We start from the raw sequence: 18,032 nt of genomic DNA on the forward strand, positions 1-18,032 counted from the left end.
ACTTCCTGTCCCATGGCCATACAGGAAGTGAAAGGTAAACCCTGCAAGTTAAAGGAATTCCTTAGGGACTTCCCAAGTCACCAGAACTAGTGTCGTCTTTCTTTGTAGAGAAGGTTTGCTTTTAATTATAATGGATTGTTTAATGTTGCACCTTCAGGTGATTGGACAATGGCAAAGCCACTCACAGCTTTAGACACTCCTTCGTATAGCCACTCACAATGTGATCCTTGGTTTTGCTGCAAGCAATGATGACTTAAAAGGATCAGAGGGAAGTGTCCTGTGCTCCATCAAAAGGATTGTTTCTGGCATTTTTCTTGTACAGTACAAAAACAGGACACTGGCGTTTAATCAGAGATGGGACATCCCAGAGCAGTATTCGAGGAGAGGGCAATAGTCAATGCACTCAAGAAAAATACCCTCAAGCCCAAACTAGTCTAAACCAAGATCCAAAATATATAGATTCTGGACTAGGATATGTAAGGAATATAAGGGCTGCTGCCTACCCCAGATACCCCAAAAGGGTATAACAATATGGAAAGAAAGGGATGGTATGGTGACGCTGCCTAGAAATAAAGGGTCATGTACAAAAGAATGGATATGGTGGCGTAACCTGTAAATGTAATGCGTCATGTGTGCTAAAATTTGAAACATACAAAGGATAAAGTGCAAAGGTGCAAATTGGTACAATAAAATTCAAAATCCTCACTGATTAGAACATATGCAATACATAAAGTATGCAACAAATCATAAAAATTTCAAAAAATTCAAGAAAAATAAATGTATATATATATATATATATATATATATATATATATATATATATATATATATATATATATATATATATATATATATATATATATATATACACACACACACACACATATACATATATATATACACACACACACATATATACATATACATATACACATATACATACACACACACATATATATACAAATATACATATATACACACACATAGATATATATATATATATATATCTATCTCACACACACATACAAGAGTACAACCCTCACATTTTTGAAAATATTTTTTTATATCCTTTATTGTAACATTACTGAAGAAATGACACTGCTACAATGTAAAGTAGTGAGTTTACAGCTTGAATAACAGTGTAAATTTGCTGTCCCCTCAAAATAACTCAACACAGCCATTAATGTCTAAACCGCTGGCAACAAAAGTGAGTACACCAAGTTAAAATGCACAAATTGAGCCCAAAGTCATTGTGTGGCCACCATTATTTTCCAGCACTGCCTTAACCCCTTTGGGCATGGAGTTCACCAGAGCTTCACAGGTTGCCACTGGAGTCCACTTACACTCCTCCATGACATCACGGAGCCAGTGGATGTTAGAGACCTTGCAATCCTCCACCTTCCATTTTGAGGATGTCCCACATGCTCAATAGGGTTTAGGTCTAGAGACATGCTTGACCAGTCCATCACCTTTACCCAAAGATGCTTTTTTTTTAGCAAGGCAGTGATCGTCTTGGAGGTGTGTTTGGGGTCGTTATGTTGGAATACTGCCCAGTCTCCAAAGAAAGGGGATCATGCTCTGCTTCAGTATGTCACAGTACATGTTGGCATTCATGGATCCCTTCATAAACTGTAGCTTCCCCAGTGCGGGCAGCACTCATGCAGCCCCAGACCATGACACTCCCACCACCATGCTTTACTGTAGGCAAGACACTTGCCTTTGTACTCCTCACCAGGTTGCCGCCATACACACTTATGCCCCTTTCACACAGCGATCCGATTCGCCTGTCAGTTTTTCAGGTGGACCCGATCGGATGCTTCATGCATCCCTATGGGGCAGCGATCCTGTCCTATCTGTGAAATCCGGATGCATGGAAACCCTATTTTCCATAGGTCTGGAGGATCGGATGGGGTCGGATGAGAACGGACAGGCGGTTTTCAGCGGGGATCGCCAGATCGTATCCCCCGCTGAGCAGAACGGACTCCGTCGGGCGGTGTGCCCGTGTGAAAGGACCCTTAAGTTCATCTTGGTCTCATGAGACCACAGGACATGGTTCCAGTAATCCATGTCCTTAGTCTGCTTGTCTTCAGCAAACTGTTTGCGGGCTTTCTTGTGCATCATCTTTAGAAGCGCCTTCCTTCTGTAACAGCCATGAAGACCAATTCGATACAGTGTGCGGCGTATGGTCTGAGCACCGACAGGCTGAACCCCCCCCCCCCCCTTCAAAATCTGCAACAATGCTGGCAGCACTCATACGTCTATTTCCTAAAGAAAACCTCTGAACAGGAGGCTGAGCACGTGTACTCAACTGCTTTGGTCGACCATGGCAAGGCCTGTTCCAAGTGGAACCTGTCCTGCTAAACCGCTGTATGGTATTAGCCATCGTGCTGCAGCTCAGTTTCAGGGTCTTGGCAATCTTATAGCCTAGGCCAGTGGTCTCCAAACTGTTGCCGGGGGCAGTGTTTATTCCCACTGATGTAAAGACCATTTCTACTCACACTGACCACAGTCCAGGCCCCCTAAAGCCTAAATGATAGTAACGTTTGGAGTCCCCAGGCCTAGTCCATCTTCATTTAGAGCAATTTTTTTTATAGATCAGAGAGTTCTTTGCCATGAGGTGCAATGGTGAACTTCCAGTGAACAGTAAGAGAGTGAGTGATAACAGCAATTCTAACACCTAAGACCTTGTCACGTGACTCGTTAGTGTTACAACGGGGAGGGAAATGGTTCATTGGGTCCTTTACTTTAGGGGTGCAATCTTTTTTTGCTTGTGGTTAAGACATTAAGGGCTATGTTATTTTGAGGGGACAGCAAATTTAAGTGTCATCACATGAAAAGATAATAAAATATTTACAAAAATGTGAGGGGTGTACTCACTTGTGATAGATATATATATATATATATATATATATATATATATATATATATATATATATATATATATATATATATATATATACACATATACATATACATACACATACACACAAAGCACAGATCGACTCAGCCCACGCATGCTATAAAGTTGTTCTTGTCCCAGCATTAATACAAATGGTGGGTACTCCTCACAGGCATGCAGGAAGAAGAGGCTTTATAGTGCAAATCCATACATAAAATTATTGCACTTACAGGAAAGTAGAGAAATCACAGCATAAAAAAGTAGTGTTGCTCCGGTAGCTCGACTGCTGGAGTGCAATGCGTTTCAATAACCTGAAGTGACGCTCTACACGTTCAGAGTGACATAAGGAGCGGCATCATTGCCGGCAGTCTTGCCCACAAGAAATGTATATGTCAGATTGTGAACAATCTGAGTTCACAATCTGACATATATATTCTTTTGGGCTTCTCCCTTTATTCCATTTTCCTAATGTATACTTGATACATTTTAATTTAATGTATTTCCTATATATATATATATATATGCATTTCCTATATATTTTTTTTTATTACAAATATTTTCTTTTAATGACATAACATGCATTTTTTGGTTTTAATAATTATGCGGTAAACATAGCTTTTTATAGATAATGGTTAGTGTCTGTAAGATATGGTTCCAGGTTTACATACCATTTACATTGAGATCTGTTGCAGGGGTGCATTATAGATTCAGACTTCAGGCCCACTGTATCTATGTGCATAAGCCAGTTTGGGAATATATATCACTTTTAGATAGAGGTGTTGCTTCTATAACATGAATATAATTTTAGATTTCGTATTATAATTCCATTGAGATGGTTTAGGGATTATTTATTTTATATGCGACCAGCGATCGCCCGGCATTACGATTGTTTACTTCCAGTTACGCATCTCCTTGTTGATGTCCGGTTGCCAGGTAACCGCCGAGTATATTAGTGGGCGAGACGGGCCTCAATGATGCCGCTCCTGATGACGTTACTGACAAAACGCGTAGAATTTCACTTCCGGTAATTGGAACGCATTACGCTCCGGCAGTCGAGATACCGGAGCAACACTACTTTTTATGTCGTCATTTCTCTACTTTTCTGTAAGTGTAATTAATAAAGCTTTTTATGTATGATTTACACTACGAAGCCTCTTCTTCCTGCATGTCCATAAGAAGTACCCACCATTTATATTAACGCTGGGACAGGAACCACTTTATAGCAAGCTTGGGCTGAGAGAGTATCTGTGCTGGTCGGTATTAGAGTGGCTGGGGGGTGGAGTCCAATTCTATTTGTTGGTTCTGACCCCTGCAGGGGTACTTCTATTTGGTGAGTGCGGTCCTATTTGGGGAACACGATTGCACAGTGATTTCTACACAATCAAATTATATATCTTATATTTTGCACATTTTCTACTTATACTTTGCACGATTATTGGGACTAGCGCTCTAGTAGAATGCGCCTTTACAGGGAAAGGTGGAACCTGACCCTTGATCGAATAATCCTAAACAACCATCTGCCTGAGAAATCTAGAAATGGTCAGAGTGGACGCAGCCAAACCTTTGCGAGGACCGTCTGGAAGAACAGAGTGATTTCCTGAAGGATTCAGTAACCGTCAGATAAACCCTTATCGCCCGAACCACATCCAGAGAGTGCAAAGCAACTTCCTTGTGATGTTTAGGCCGAAACCTGGCCCTTGATTATAGTGCCCAAAGCCAAGCGCTGCTCAACCCCTTTTTATGAAAAGGCCAAAACCCTAGCTATAGAAAACAAGCGAGGGTGCAGCTGCAGCGATTCACACCAAGAAAAGTACCATTTCCACGTACGATGATAGATCTTCCTAGATGTCGACTTCCTGGCCTTCAAAAGGCTAAGAATCACCAAATCAGAAAGACCTCTATCCCTCAACACCTTGCTTTAACAGCCAAGTCGTTAAAGCCAGCGACCGTAAAGCAGGATAGAAGATCTGTTCTTGAGATAGTAGATCTTCCCGCAAAGGAAGAAGCCATGGAGGACCCACGACCATTTTTACCAGCTCTGCATACCAAGACCGCGGAGGCCAGTCTGGTGCCACCAGAACGACCAGAATGCCTTCCCATCACCACCCTGCGAAGAAATCTTGGCAGGAGAACGAGTGGAGGGAAGGCATACATCAGGAGACACTGACTCCAAGGAGCCACCAGAGCATCTGTGGCATTGGCCAGATTATCCCAAGACCTGGCCACAAACCTCAACTTTCCTGTTGAGGCGAGACGCATACAGATCCACGTCCGAGGTCTCCCACCGGACACACAGGAGATTAAACGCCTCCGGATGCAGGGACAACTCCCCCGATCCAACACCTGATGACTCATGTAATTTGCTTGCCAATTCTCCACACCCGGGATGTGGACTGCGGAAAGAGCTGTAACATTGTGTTCCACCCATACCAGAATCTCGGCTACCTCCTAGGCTGCCAGGGCACTCCTGGTTCCCCCTTGATTGATGTAAGCCATGGCCATTGCATTGTCCAACTGGACCAGAACCGGAGAGCCGTGTAGCCGACCTGTCCAGTGAAGCAGGCAGAGCTTGATCGCTCTTAGCTCCAGAAAATTGATTGGCAAGGAAGACTCTTCCGACGCCCAAGTCCCCTGAGCACAGAGCTACCCCAGCCTGATAGGGCTGGCGTCCGTGGTGACCACCGTCCGTAAATCCGGCAGGAAAAACTGGCCATGGCATGGGACAGGTGACTAGATCCACCAAGAAAGCAGAGATGGCTCAACCGAATCTTCTGGTCCAATGACCGAGGGTCTCTGTTCCATTGTGACAATCTTTCTGCAGCTGTCTCGTGTGAGAGTGAGCAAATGGGATTGCTTCGAAGGTCGAGACCAACAGACCCAGGGCCCTCATGCAAGCCCGTAAGGAGGACTGATCGGCCTCCATCAGCAATTGGACCAGGATCAGCCCAGATAGGTGACCTGCACAGAGTCAGGGCAGATTTGGTGACATTGATCATCCACCCGAAGTCCTGAAGGCTCTGAATTGTGATGGGCATGTTGACCAGCAGATCCGAATGGGAAACTGCTCACAACAGATCGTTCGGATATCCCACCAGGACCAGAATTTGATCTTGTACCCGGAACAAACCAGTTCACAAACCCATTCGTCCTGAATGAAGGAAGTCTAGGGTTCCTGAAAGAAGCGCAGACGTCCCCCCCACCCCTAAGATGGGTGAGGGCGTCCCTTCATCCTGAAGAGGACTTGTCTGCAACACTGGACTGACCAGCCTTGGAACTTGCCCCAGGGTTTCTTAACACCTCCAGAACGGCTTACCTTTTTCTTGTGCCCTGGAGGCACGAAAAAAAAAAAAAAAAAAACAGTTTAGGAGCAGAAAAGGAGGGACCCTGCTTAGTACGGGTGGTCTTACTCTTGGGAGGATTGAGGAAGAAGAGTACTCTTACCACCAGTCAGGCCCTTGATCAACTCATCCAATGAGTCGCCAAACAACCTGTCTCCCAGAAAGGGGAGATCTGCCAATCAGCTCTTCAACCAGACCATGCATCTTAAAACAATGCCCACGGCCAAGACCCTGACCACCAGGGGAGCCGCATTAATAGACTCATCACACAGGAACACCAAAGCCTGGATCACCTGGTCCAACAGTTCCAGCTGTTCCGGAGGAACAGTCTCAGGGTCAAAAGACTCCCACAAACCGCTAATCATTCTGTCAACGTCTGAGGCTAGCACAGACAAAAACTGGTTTCAAAGTGGAACCCGCCAGCACGTGAAGATGGCGTGAAAGGGATTCCACCCATCTGTCCACTGGATCTGTAAAAACTGGGGAATCCTCCACAGGCACAAGAGTAGATTTGTTTAATCTGGAAACAGGATGGTCCACTTTAGGTGGCACCGTCCAACGGTTGGAAACCTTTTCAGCAAAAGGATACCGTCGTTTAAAGCGTTTTGGCACCACTAACACATGCTTAACATACCGCCATTTGTCATTCACAATATCGTGAAAAGTGTCAGGACAAGGGAAAACCCTGTCAGCTTTTGGAGACTTCTGGGAGCCAAAAGTCACCCACGTCCCTGCCTGTGTGCGCTCAGCCAATTTTAAAGTATCCCACACTGAAATAATCAGGGCTTCCACCAAAGCGTGTTCCCACGCAGCAGCTAAAGACAGGTCCTCTTCACCATCTGACTGCGAGGACAGCGACCCCTCAGGAAGTGGAGGATCCGGGGCAACCACATCAGCCTCAGAGGACACCAACAGATTGAAAAGGCAGCGGCCGTTTAAGGCTATCAACCTTTTTCATTATTAAAATCAAATTTAGTCGCCAGGCTTTCCAGGGTAGCTGAAATAGCGGCCAGCGACTGCGATCCGGACTGTCCGGGAGTCGCACAGAGTGGTCCGAGGGTGAAATTCCAGTTTGGGACTCCATAGTGCAATTTGCAAAAAACGGAGTACTGTGGCTTTGAGAATGCCGATAGCGGTATCCACCACCGGTCACAGCAGTCTGCAAGGAGCCCCTTTAAACCAGACTGATAGAAAGTGCAAGGATATGCCCGCAGGGACCCTCAATACTTTACCACCTCAGACACACCGCCTCCTGAATCTTCCACAGAATGGAGAGAGAAGCAGGAAGTGACCTTGGCTCTGCAGCAGGAAATGACCACAGGAAGTATATGGCAAATGTGGGGCCAATGCGCTACCAATAGGTATGTGAGGTAAAGATTAAATAAGAATGAAGGTGTAGAAGCAGGTGGTAGATGGAAAATGAGTAATGTAAGGAAAGAGCAGCCAATTTAGAAGTGTCACCACAAAAATAAGGAAAAAGAAATTGGCGCTACTTTCTCAGTATAATGGCGCTTTTCCACTGCATGGAACCGTAACGGTTCGGCACGCTTTTGTGCTTTTCCACTGCTGGTACCGCATGGTATAGGGTCGGAACGGTTCGGTACGGTATAGGTTTGCTTTTCCACTGCATGGAACCGAACGGTACGGTACGGCTCTGAAAAAACAGTACCTACTCGATTGTGGTTCCAACAGGTACCAAACTGGTACCATATCCCACATTCAACACCCAAGCCATCAAAGCCAGCGACTAAAGGAGGGTGGAAGATTGGTCCTTGGAACAGCAGATCCTCCCTGAGAGGAAGCTTCCAAGGAATGTCGGTGACCACCCATACCAGATTGGCGTACCAAGCCTGGCGAGGCCAGTCAAGGGCCACCAAGAATCCCTTCTGCCTCAATCATGCGTAGTAGTTTGGGCAACAGCTTGAGGGGGAAAGCGTAAAGCAGACGATACTGACCCCCACCGGGCCACCAGCGCATCTGTGGCGTCTGCCAGTGAATCCCTTGACGGAGCCACCTTTCTGTTGAGCAGAGATGTCAACAGATCCACCTCGGGAGTGCCCCACTGAAGACACCGCTGATGAAACACCTCCCGATGAAGGGACCACTCCCCGTGGTCCAACATGGTAGTCCGCCTGCAAATTTTCCACCCCGGGAATATGTACGGCGGAAAGGGCTGGAACGAACCGTTCTGCCCACCTTAGAATGCCGGCTACCTCCAGAGCCGCCAGGGCACTTCTTGTGCCCCCTTGGTGATTGACATAAGTCCCGGCCGTGGCATTGTCCGATTTAATACGCACAGGGCATCCCTGAAGACGATCCATCCAAATGATCCAAGCATAGTCTGGATCGCTCGGAGTTCCAGGACATTGATCGGTAGTCTGGACTATTCCAGCGTCCAAATCCCAAGCAGAATGCTTGCCGAGGATGCCTCCACAGCCGGACAGGCTGGCATCCATGGTGACCACTGTCCAATACAAGGTAGGGTTTTTCCCAGCCAAAGCATCAGAGAACGAAGCCACCATATCAGGGACTCCTTTGTTCCCTGGCTCAACATGATCAGATTGTCCAGAGACTGTGGAGTCTTGTCCCATTTGGTCAGAATCTCCCTGCAGGGACCTCGTATGGAACTGCGCAAATGGAACCGCCTCGAAGGTAGATACCATCAGGCCCAGCACCCGCATGCAAGTTTCGAGGGATGACCATTTGTTGGAGAGCAGGAAGTGAATGGCAGCCTGCAATTTCTGAAGTCTGTCCAGAGGAAGGAGCACTCTGGCTACGGCTGACTACGGCCCAAATAGTCTAGATTCGTGGACAGAACCAGGGCAAACTTCTAAAATTCAGAACCCACACGAACTCCTGCAGAGTTCGTATTGTGATCTCCAGGTTCTCCACCAGAGCAGAGGGAGATTCCGCTCGCAGGAGGAGATGATACAAGTAACCCAGTACCGCAATCCCCTATTGGCACAGCAAGGCTTGCACCGGAGCCAACACTTGTGAAAACCCGAGGGGCAGAGACGAGACCAAAGGGCAACACCACAAAACAGCAAAGCGGTGAAAACGCTGGTGACTGGCACGTATTGGAATGTGAAGGTAAGCATCCTTGACGTCGATAAAGGGACAAAAATCCCCCTGACATAGGGATGTCACCACTGTTCAAATGGACATTCTGAACTTCCGTAACCACACAGCAGTTTAGTGCCTTGAGGTCCAGGATTGGACGCATTTTGCCTTCCTTCCTGGGAACTGAACAGAATTGGGTAAAAACCCTGAAAACATTCTGAAGTTAGAACCGGGACAACCACCACCCCTTGATGAACAGGTCTGGTACCCCCCTATACAGACCCTGTAACCGGTCTGCGGCAGGCGCAGATTGCAAGGAAAAAACCTTGCCGGGGGGGGGGGGGACAAGAGCAAAACTCGACCTGGTAACAGGACCGAATAACTTTGTGGACCCACTTTGTCTTGCACCAGTGAAGACTTCCCCCCACCAACCCCTGACAGGTGTGAGGGAACACCCTTACGCTGAAGGAGCCTTGTCCGTGGGTCTGGAGAAGCCAGTTCTCGGCTTGCCAGACCAGGTTTGTTTGGCGCCGCCAAAGGAGGCCCTGAAAAGGCTTCCCATGCAGGCTGGGTTGCCCGGGTCTCATCATCAACACATACAAAGCAGCAGTACAACATTCGCCACAAGGACATCCACACCCCACCCACGACACCAGAGCAGAGGAACAGAATTGGGGAAACGGAAACGAGCAATAAGGTGAGTGTCCCTTTAAATGAGGTTCCCTTATCCTCACATTATGGGGAACTGCAGCAATATTGCAGAAAGCAGGATCTGATTTCTTTAATGCACTAAAACGCATATGTGACCGCATCCCTTTATTCTCATTAGGAAAATTGTTTTATTTGTACTCACCTCGAACTTAATGCCATTATTGGTCTCCCCCTCATTGTGATCAGTATCATCAGATGGATCTTCATAGGGAGAACAGGGTCGCGGGGCATGGGGGTCCAGGCCTAGGTCCCCTCTCGATATCAGCGTGCACATGTACATGTTGTGTGAGAAAACATCATGGCGGATCAGTTGTAGAAGAGCCGTGAAAAGTGGCGGGAGGGGGAAGACGTCCCCTCCAGCTCCTTGTAATGACAGCCGAGCGGCTTCTCAGAAGCATCGGTCATCATTACAAGATAGCCGACCGTCGGCTATGGACGCTGGCACCGGAGTGATGTCTCTAGCTGCAGGCATCACTCCGGTACAAGCACTTTCCAAAATATTAGCCACCTTGGTATAAAATCGGGGAAAGTGCATATCGGCCCTTGATATATCGGCCTTGCCGATAATCGGTCGATCCCTAGTTGGGACCCAGAGGGCTCTGCCGCCTCAGAGGGGATCAGGTGGGGAAACGTGCTCCATGGACTCCATGAGTAACCAGGGGGACCCCACAAAAAGTGTAACTCACTAAGGGACAACCCCCACCTCGCTGGCAGCACCACCCGGTTGCCAAGCACAAGGCATACTGCGATCCACAGCAGAGAGGGAGAGGACCCCACAAGACTCATCCCCGCCGACACAGGCACCTGCAAGAACCCAGAAATTCTGCACTACACATGCGGCGATCAGGAAGCTAAATGATTCAGGAGTCAGCACAAACGATAAGGAGGGGCTCCCACCGCCGAAATAGTCGCCCACAGGGCTTCAATGTCATGGCTGCCGCTATTTGCAATGGTAAAGAAGAAAATGGCCACCAGACTACACAAACATGGCTGCCATGTATAGAAATACACAGGCTACAACAAAATGGCACCACGAGGCATACAGGGAACCTAGAATGGAAGGGGGGGGCAGTCCTCAGGACAGATCCAGGCAGGATGGGGGGCCCTGGCAGGATCCCTTACCAGGTAAAGCCACCCCCCCCCCCCCAAACGATCATCCGGCTGCAGCACGCGCGCCCCACCCCAGGAAGGTGGCCAGACAACCCAAAAAAAAAAAAAAAACCATCCCCAGAGTATGTGGGGGGGGGGGGGGCTTGTTGCCTGCAAGGAGGGGAGCCTGGGGGCTTCTGGTCCCAAAGAGTGGCCCACATTCACCCCAAAACCCTCCAGGGGTAGGAGCTGCTCCCCATACCAACCAGCTGTGCACTGTCCCAGACAGATCCTTCTCTCCATCAAAATGGGGGGGGGGGGGGGGGCTGTCGGCCAGGAGCAATGCTGCTACTCAGGCCGAGGCCAGGTTGTATGAGACATCGCAAGACGTTTAACTTGCAGGGCCAGCCCCCGTCCAGTGGGGCTATGTCAAGGCTGATGTAGCGCGGAGCTGAGGCCTACGCGCGCTCGCTGGCCATACTGGGGGTGACCATTGGATCTACATTATCCAGCCCGTCGCCCAGTCCGGCATTTGATAGCAAAAAATTTGCTATCTAAAAAAGTTTTTCCAGGACCACAGATCCCAGCAAGGAACTAGGTCCTTACTCCTGACTAGGCAGGAAAAAAAATAAAATAAACTGAGTGACTATAGCAGAGAGAGGGAGTATACACCCTTGGGACTGCCCATGGGTGTAGCCAGAAGTTTTTTTTAAGCCTAGTGTCCTACTCCTGTAGGGGGCAGCATAACCCAATGGTCAAGAATGAAAGGAGCTGTATCCTCCAACGAACAAAAGAAATCCTTTTTAGCTCCTGCTGGCAAGACAGCAATTCAAAGCGCCTAAAAGAGGCAGTGGCAACAAAGGAAACCCTCACAGCTCGCAACATGACTAAGCAATGGGGAGCTACTTCCTTTGGAATTTTAGGTGTGAAACAAGTTGCAATCTGGCAGAGGCCAGAGGTATTGCTAAAATAATGTCCAAAAAATAACTGACTTGCTTAGCCAATTTAGGGCCACAAGAATCGCTGTAGCTCTTCCCACCTCTATCCTGCACAGCTGAATGGTAGTAACTGAAGGTGAGCAACTATGGGGAGTTAAAAATCAGAACTGAGAAAATCTACCTGCCAATTTTCCACAACTGGAATGTGGACAGTATGGGAACATCAAGTTCTGTCCAAGACCGGAGAAGATCCATTTCCTCCTGCGCATCCTGACTTCTGGTGCCCTCTAAAGTTATACACAACACCTGCTGTACCATTGTCAGACTGATCCTTTAGAGGGTGGCTCTTCAGCTGCAATGACCAATGCAGCAGGGCATGTTGAATCACACTCAATTCTATGATGTTGATGGGCAATGTCCTGCAGTGACCAAGTTCCCTGGACCAAGAGAATGTCCAGGACTCTGTCCCAGCCCAACAGGCTGGCGTCCATCAGGATCCTCCAAGACAGGAGGGAGAAAACATCCCCCCGCTCCAATATCCATGAGAAGATCCACCAATCCAAAGAGACTCATGCTGGGTTGCAACTGCATTAGGGAATCCAACGAGTGCATCCTTCTGTCCCATGCCCCAGGACATTCCGTAGGAGGGCGCTGGAACGAAACGCCATTGAAATGAGGCACCATTTCGAATAAGGCTATTATCTTTCCCTGAACCCCTAATGCAAAGGCAAATTGAGGGATCTGTCAGCATCTTAAGTCCTCCTCAGAGCAAGACATTCGTTTAGGAGGATTACTCATCTGGGCAGTAGTAAGGCTCAGATCTAAACATTCCAACCTATGGTTTGGGATCAAAAGACAACTTCTGTAAATGCAGAACCAATCCAAACCTCTTAAGGGTGCATCATGCATATTGGTCTGCAGTAACGGAGCAGATTACTGACTCAGAAGTTGTCCAGGTACCCTGAAACAGGCAATATCCAGTGTATGCAGGAGCCAGGAATCGAATGAACATTCTGGCAGCTGTGAACAGGTTTAACAGCATGGCCACAAACTGAAAGTGGTGGCCCTCACCAAAAACCAATGGTGGTGGAAAGATTGTAACCTATGATGCCAGGAAATCTCCTGGCTGGAGACAGACCTCCCACAGACTGCAATTACATGCGGAACTTCATAGAAACTTTAGTCTCTTGAGACAGAAGCTGGGACAAACAGCCATTCTCCTCTCTGGAACCAGAATGATCACTCCGAGATAAATGATTGAGAGTGAGCAAAACAGCAAATCTGTTGTGGATTCAAACATTTGAAAGCATAAAAACACCTTGTCGTGTTAAGCTCAGTACATGTACAAAACATCTTTTAAGTGAGAATGCACAGACTGAGGATGGTGGATGCCATTATCTTAAATCTGCAACCTTCGGAGAAGAAGACTCGGGAGCGGTAGTCTGGAACACCTTCCAACAAAACTCGCAAAGGCATTATGGGTGTGAGATATACCTCCGACCCTGAGGTTCTTCAGCAATTCCTCAGAAGAGCCTTGTGTCCCCTTCTACTTGTGACCTACCTTCACACACAAGGAGAGCACTGCGCCCCTAAAACAGTAGAAATAACAGATATGGTCAGAGATTTAGAACTAAGCTGACCTTTTTGGTGAGCCATTGCATTTGATTCTCCCCAACGGATTTGGAATCCCACCCCAACAGAGGCTTGGCTGAGCTTGGAGGGGTTATGCCTAAACAAGGGATTTCTGCTTTTTTTTTTGACCAGTGTTCAACATTCACCTGAAAGGTGGCAGCATAACTCAGTCATGAATATTTAGGTCCTCTGTGTCCTGTGATGTACAATTAGGGGGGGGGAGAGCCATTTACTGCAGAGGTGGAGGCAGAGGCAGCAAATTTTACAGAGTAAAGTTACTTAAAAGCGGTTCTAAAGTGAGGTTTTTTATCTTAACGCATTCTATTCATTAATGCAAAAAAACCTTCAGGGTGCAGCAGGCCCCTCCTAGTACTTATCTCAGCCCCATCTCAATCCAGCAATGTTGCACAAGAGTCTTGGCTGTCCGGGACTCTCTCTGTGGCTGAGACAGCAGCGGGGTGTCATTGGCTCCCGTTGCTGTCAAAGTCCGTGAGCAGGAGAGAGAGGGGGGGGGGGGCGGGGGCCGAGCCACAGCTTAGTGTCAGAAAGAATGGACACAGCAGGGGCTCAGCTGCCCCCACAGCAAATTGATTACAGTGTGGGCAGAAGGGAGGAGCCAGGAGCACCAGCAAGGGACCCAGGCAGAGGAGGATCTGGGCTGCTCTGTGCAAAACCAATGCACAGAGCAGGTAAGCATAACATGTTACTTTTAAACGAGAACAAAAAAAGAAAAAAAAAAAGTTCTATGTTCTGCTAAACAAGGGATGTGTTTTATTTCTATTAGAAAACATTGCACTTCCTGTGTGGCTATTAACTTTTAAGGCTGTTCATGGAATATAAAAAGATAAAAAAAAAAAAAAAAAAGATACATCCTTATCCATTTCTTTTTTTTTTTGAAGCAGTGTTTGTATCTGAATTTGACTTTTGTAACAGCATCTTGCAGCCCCTGAACAAAGGAACAGAGTGGGAAGGCATACGAGGTGTGGAAAAGGTTTTTCTGAACTGCAGCAAAGGAAGAAAAAAAAATAAAAACAGGTCTCCTGCCCTGCTAGACCAAGTGGTTTATTGTGGCAGAGCTGTGGCATCTTAGAACTGGATGGAAATAAATACAAAAAAGGGCTGGCAAGCAAAAGCTCCCATATAGGCATGTCATTTGTTTAGTGGATGCCTGTAGGTCAGCTTTAAGAGTAACTAAAAGTTACTTCATTTTGGTGGTGAATCTACAGAACTTTAATATGGAAGTTTTTTTTTTGCACACTTGTTCTTTTCAGTAAGTACACCGATCGCAAATATTTGCCTGGGGCTCCAAACCTTTCCCATTCTGTACAAAACTAATTTTGAATAGCTTTTCACACACACAATCTTGCCAAGTACCTATTGTGATTTCGGTCTGTGCCAATGGGCGATCTTCTCAGCACTTGCTTTGCTTTTGCAATCCCTTCATGGAAAGCTTTCTCTGCAGCAGCTTTATGTTTGCGCAGTCTCTCCTCCTCTGCCTCTTTTTGGAATCTTTCTGTAATTGGAAAAAAAAAAAAAGTGTAATATTCAATTGTCAAGAAAAACAAAATGGAAAAGTTAACTGAGTGCAAGTGCTTTTACCTCACAAGTCAATTTAACATTGTGCCTGTGAAATACCTTTGTTACAGCGCCGCTCTGCGTTGCGTTTCCGTGAACCCCAGCTGTCAGCGGGGGAAAAGAAGGAAGAGCAGCAGGAAATCAGCTGAGCGGCGCTGTACCAAAGGTATTTCACACTATAATATAATGCTCGGCGCTTCTGTGACCCGCTCTGAGGGGAGGGGCTGAGATCAGCTATGAGAAGAGGAGAGCGGGAGATTAGCTAAGCGGCGCTGTACTGAAGGTATTTCACACTATTAGATTACAGGAACACACTGGACATTATAAAACAAAAACAGTCAAAGTGGATTCTAGCATTTTACAAACACTAAATTAGGTTCACACAGGGCAATCCTGACAGGTAGGGAGGGAGACAAGACCTATCCTGAAAATAAACCCCACTGTCTTGATGCCAAAAATATAAGACCCGGACTTATTTTCGGGGAAACACTGTAATCATGTAAAGCTACGCGATTATGCGCAGCTGAGCCACCCTGCCGCAGTAAATCTGCGTGGGGCAGTCAGCAAGTGGTTAAAATAGAATTATAGGCAAAACTAGTTATTTTTTTTTTGGATAGATCAAGTGAGGGTTATAACCCCTGTCAAATTAGGTTTTTGCCATCTGTATCCCATCGCAGAGATTTCTTCACTTCCTGTGCCATAGCCAAACAGGAAGTGAGAAGAAACCCCTGCAAATAAATGGAATTTAGGGCCTCCAGGGAATTTAGGGCCTCCAGGTCATCAGAACTACGTTTCCCCATTGAAAGACTTCCCCTCTTACTTTTCTAGGGACAACCCAAAATATTTTTTTTTTTTTTTTTTTTACTTTCAATGATCATTGTAAACAGGACAAAGAGCAGGGACACCGGGGGGGGGGGGGGGGGGGGGGGGGGGGGGGGGGGGAACACACCTGATAGTGGTTCTAGGTAGATATTGAGACATTTAAAACATTCAGAAAATTTGATTTTATATAGCTAAATTCCTACCTTTCGTCATTTTTTCATTTTCCTCCTTTTCCTTTTTGGCTTGTATAGCTTGCAGCCTCCTACTTTTCACAGCACTGATCATGTCCTCAGGTTCCTGATCCGTTGGTGCTGGATCGGTTTTGTTTCCTTTTTCAACTTTCTTAGAGGGTTGCTTGGGAACTACGCCTTCCTCTTTACCCTTGGCCTCCAGTTCCTTCCTTTTTTGTTTCTCTGCTCGCTTTTTATCATTTTCTTCTTTCAGCATGGCTAACCTCTCCTTCCAGAGCTCACCTGATTTATGCTGCTTTTCGTCCACATGGTCCTGTACAGAGTAAGTCATGAGGATGCGGTGACAAAGAGCAGTGAGAATATGAAGCTTTTCCTCTGTCGACAATTCAAAAAACTCTGTTGTTTCCAATTTCTCCAGAAATTCATCTTCGACCTCATCATCCTGGAAAACAGCAGAGCCCTCGCTTTCGTCATCCCCCTTCTCTGTACTGTCACTTTCTCCAGGGGCATCAGATTTTCTGAGGCACAAACGAACAAGCTCTGAAGCAGAATGCATTGTGAGTGGAATCTCTGACAGCTTCATCCCAAGCTCACCATAGTCCTCTGCAATCTCATCCTGTAAGAGGGTTTGTAGAAGCACAACAAGCACTCTGTTAAGGTAGAGAAAGCCACCCTTTTCAGCAGCAAGGGCTTCCATAAGGGAAACTGCAGTTACTGGGTACTGACCATCTGGAAGTAGCAAGTCAGAGTAACAACTGAGAAACTCTACAACCATTGCTACATCACCAAACAAAGCATTTGGCAGCCCCTCTGGAGTGTCAACCAACTTGAAAGTTGGCAAATTTTTGCCAGTCAAATCCTGGTCCTCGAATCGCTTTTGCTTCTCTAATCGTTCCTGCTTCTCTTTCTGCTTTCGTTCCCGAGCCTTTTCTTTAAGCCGTTCTCTTAATGCCTCCCTCTTCTTCCTCAAGTGCTCCACCTTCTCCGCTTCAGTCATCATAGCCCAGCGCTTACGCTCCTCCAAATGCTCATAACGCTTCTGTACCAGGTCTTTCAATTCATCAGGCAGTCTACTGCGTTCTTCTTCAGTAAGAAGCCTTGCCACTTTAGAGATAAGAGCAGATAGAGGACTCTTCCGGTCTTCACGATCCTTGTTATCACGGTAGTAAACAATCAAATGCAATGCAGCAGGGGGAAGCCTTTTATTTGACTTGCTAGCTGATTTAGGAGTAGAGGCGGCACTCTTCGGTCGAGATGCTTTAGAGGAAGCCTTAGCCATATCCAGCAATGTCATCTGCTTTAGTTTAGAATTTTTCAGAACCTTTTTAGGGGACCGAACCTTACCCGACACTTTCTGTCCATTGATGACCTGAGACTTTCCACTTTTCTTTTTTCCTGTTGAAGCACCTTTCTTATTGTTCGCATTAAGTTTAGAACTCATGAGTTTCATTAACTTTTGCAGATCCTCTGGTGAACATTTTCCTTCCAAGTCTTTCAATTTCAAAGGTGAACCTTGCAGCATTTTTTTGAGGTTTAGCTGGCTAAACACACTCGGGCTGAGGGGGGATTTCTTGCCTTTTTGAACAGATTTGTCACCATCAGTCTTGGCTTTTTTTGGTTTCTGATCAGGAGATCCTACACTCTTCCTCTTTGTTGGTGGCGTTGGATTTGAAGTCATGTACTAAAGAAAAAAAAAAAATGTAAAATATGTAACAGGTTTCACATAATAGCAACACACTGGTGCATATTTTTGTAGGATTTAGCAAGGCACTATACT

At 46.6% G+C, this 18,032-nt stretch overlaps 1 protein-coding gene across 1 annotated transcript in view; it reads right to left on the minus strand.

The window, feature by feature from the left end:
* BAZ1B (bromodomain adjacent to zinc finger domain 1B) overlaps positions 1-18,032 on the minus strand; it is a 143,758-nt gene that overhangs the window by 55,216 nt on the left and 70,510 nt on the right. Inside the window, exons 7-8 of the mRNA XM_082244972.1 lie at positions 16,268-17,936; positions 15,042-15,180 (exon numbers count right to left, since the gene is read on the minus strand). Of these exons, the coding sequence (XP_082101098.1) occupies positions 15,042-15,180; positions 16,268-17,936 (1,808 nt within the window). The remainder of the gene's footprint in view (positions 1-15,041; positions 15,181-16,267; positions 17,937-18,032) is intronic.

This window comes from Pelophylax lessonae (genome assembly GCF_965119305.1).
Source record: "Pelophylax lessonae genome assembly, chromosome: 2".
Lineage (NCBI taxonomy): Eukaryota > Metazoa > Chordata > Amphibia > Anura > Ranidae > Pelophylax > Pelophylax lessonae.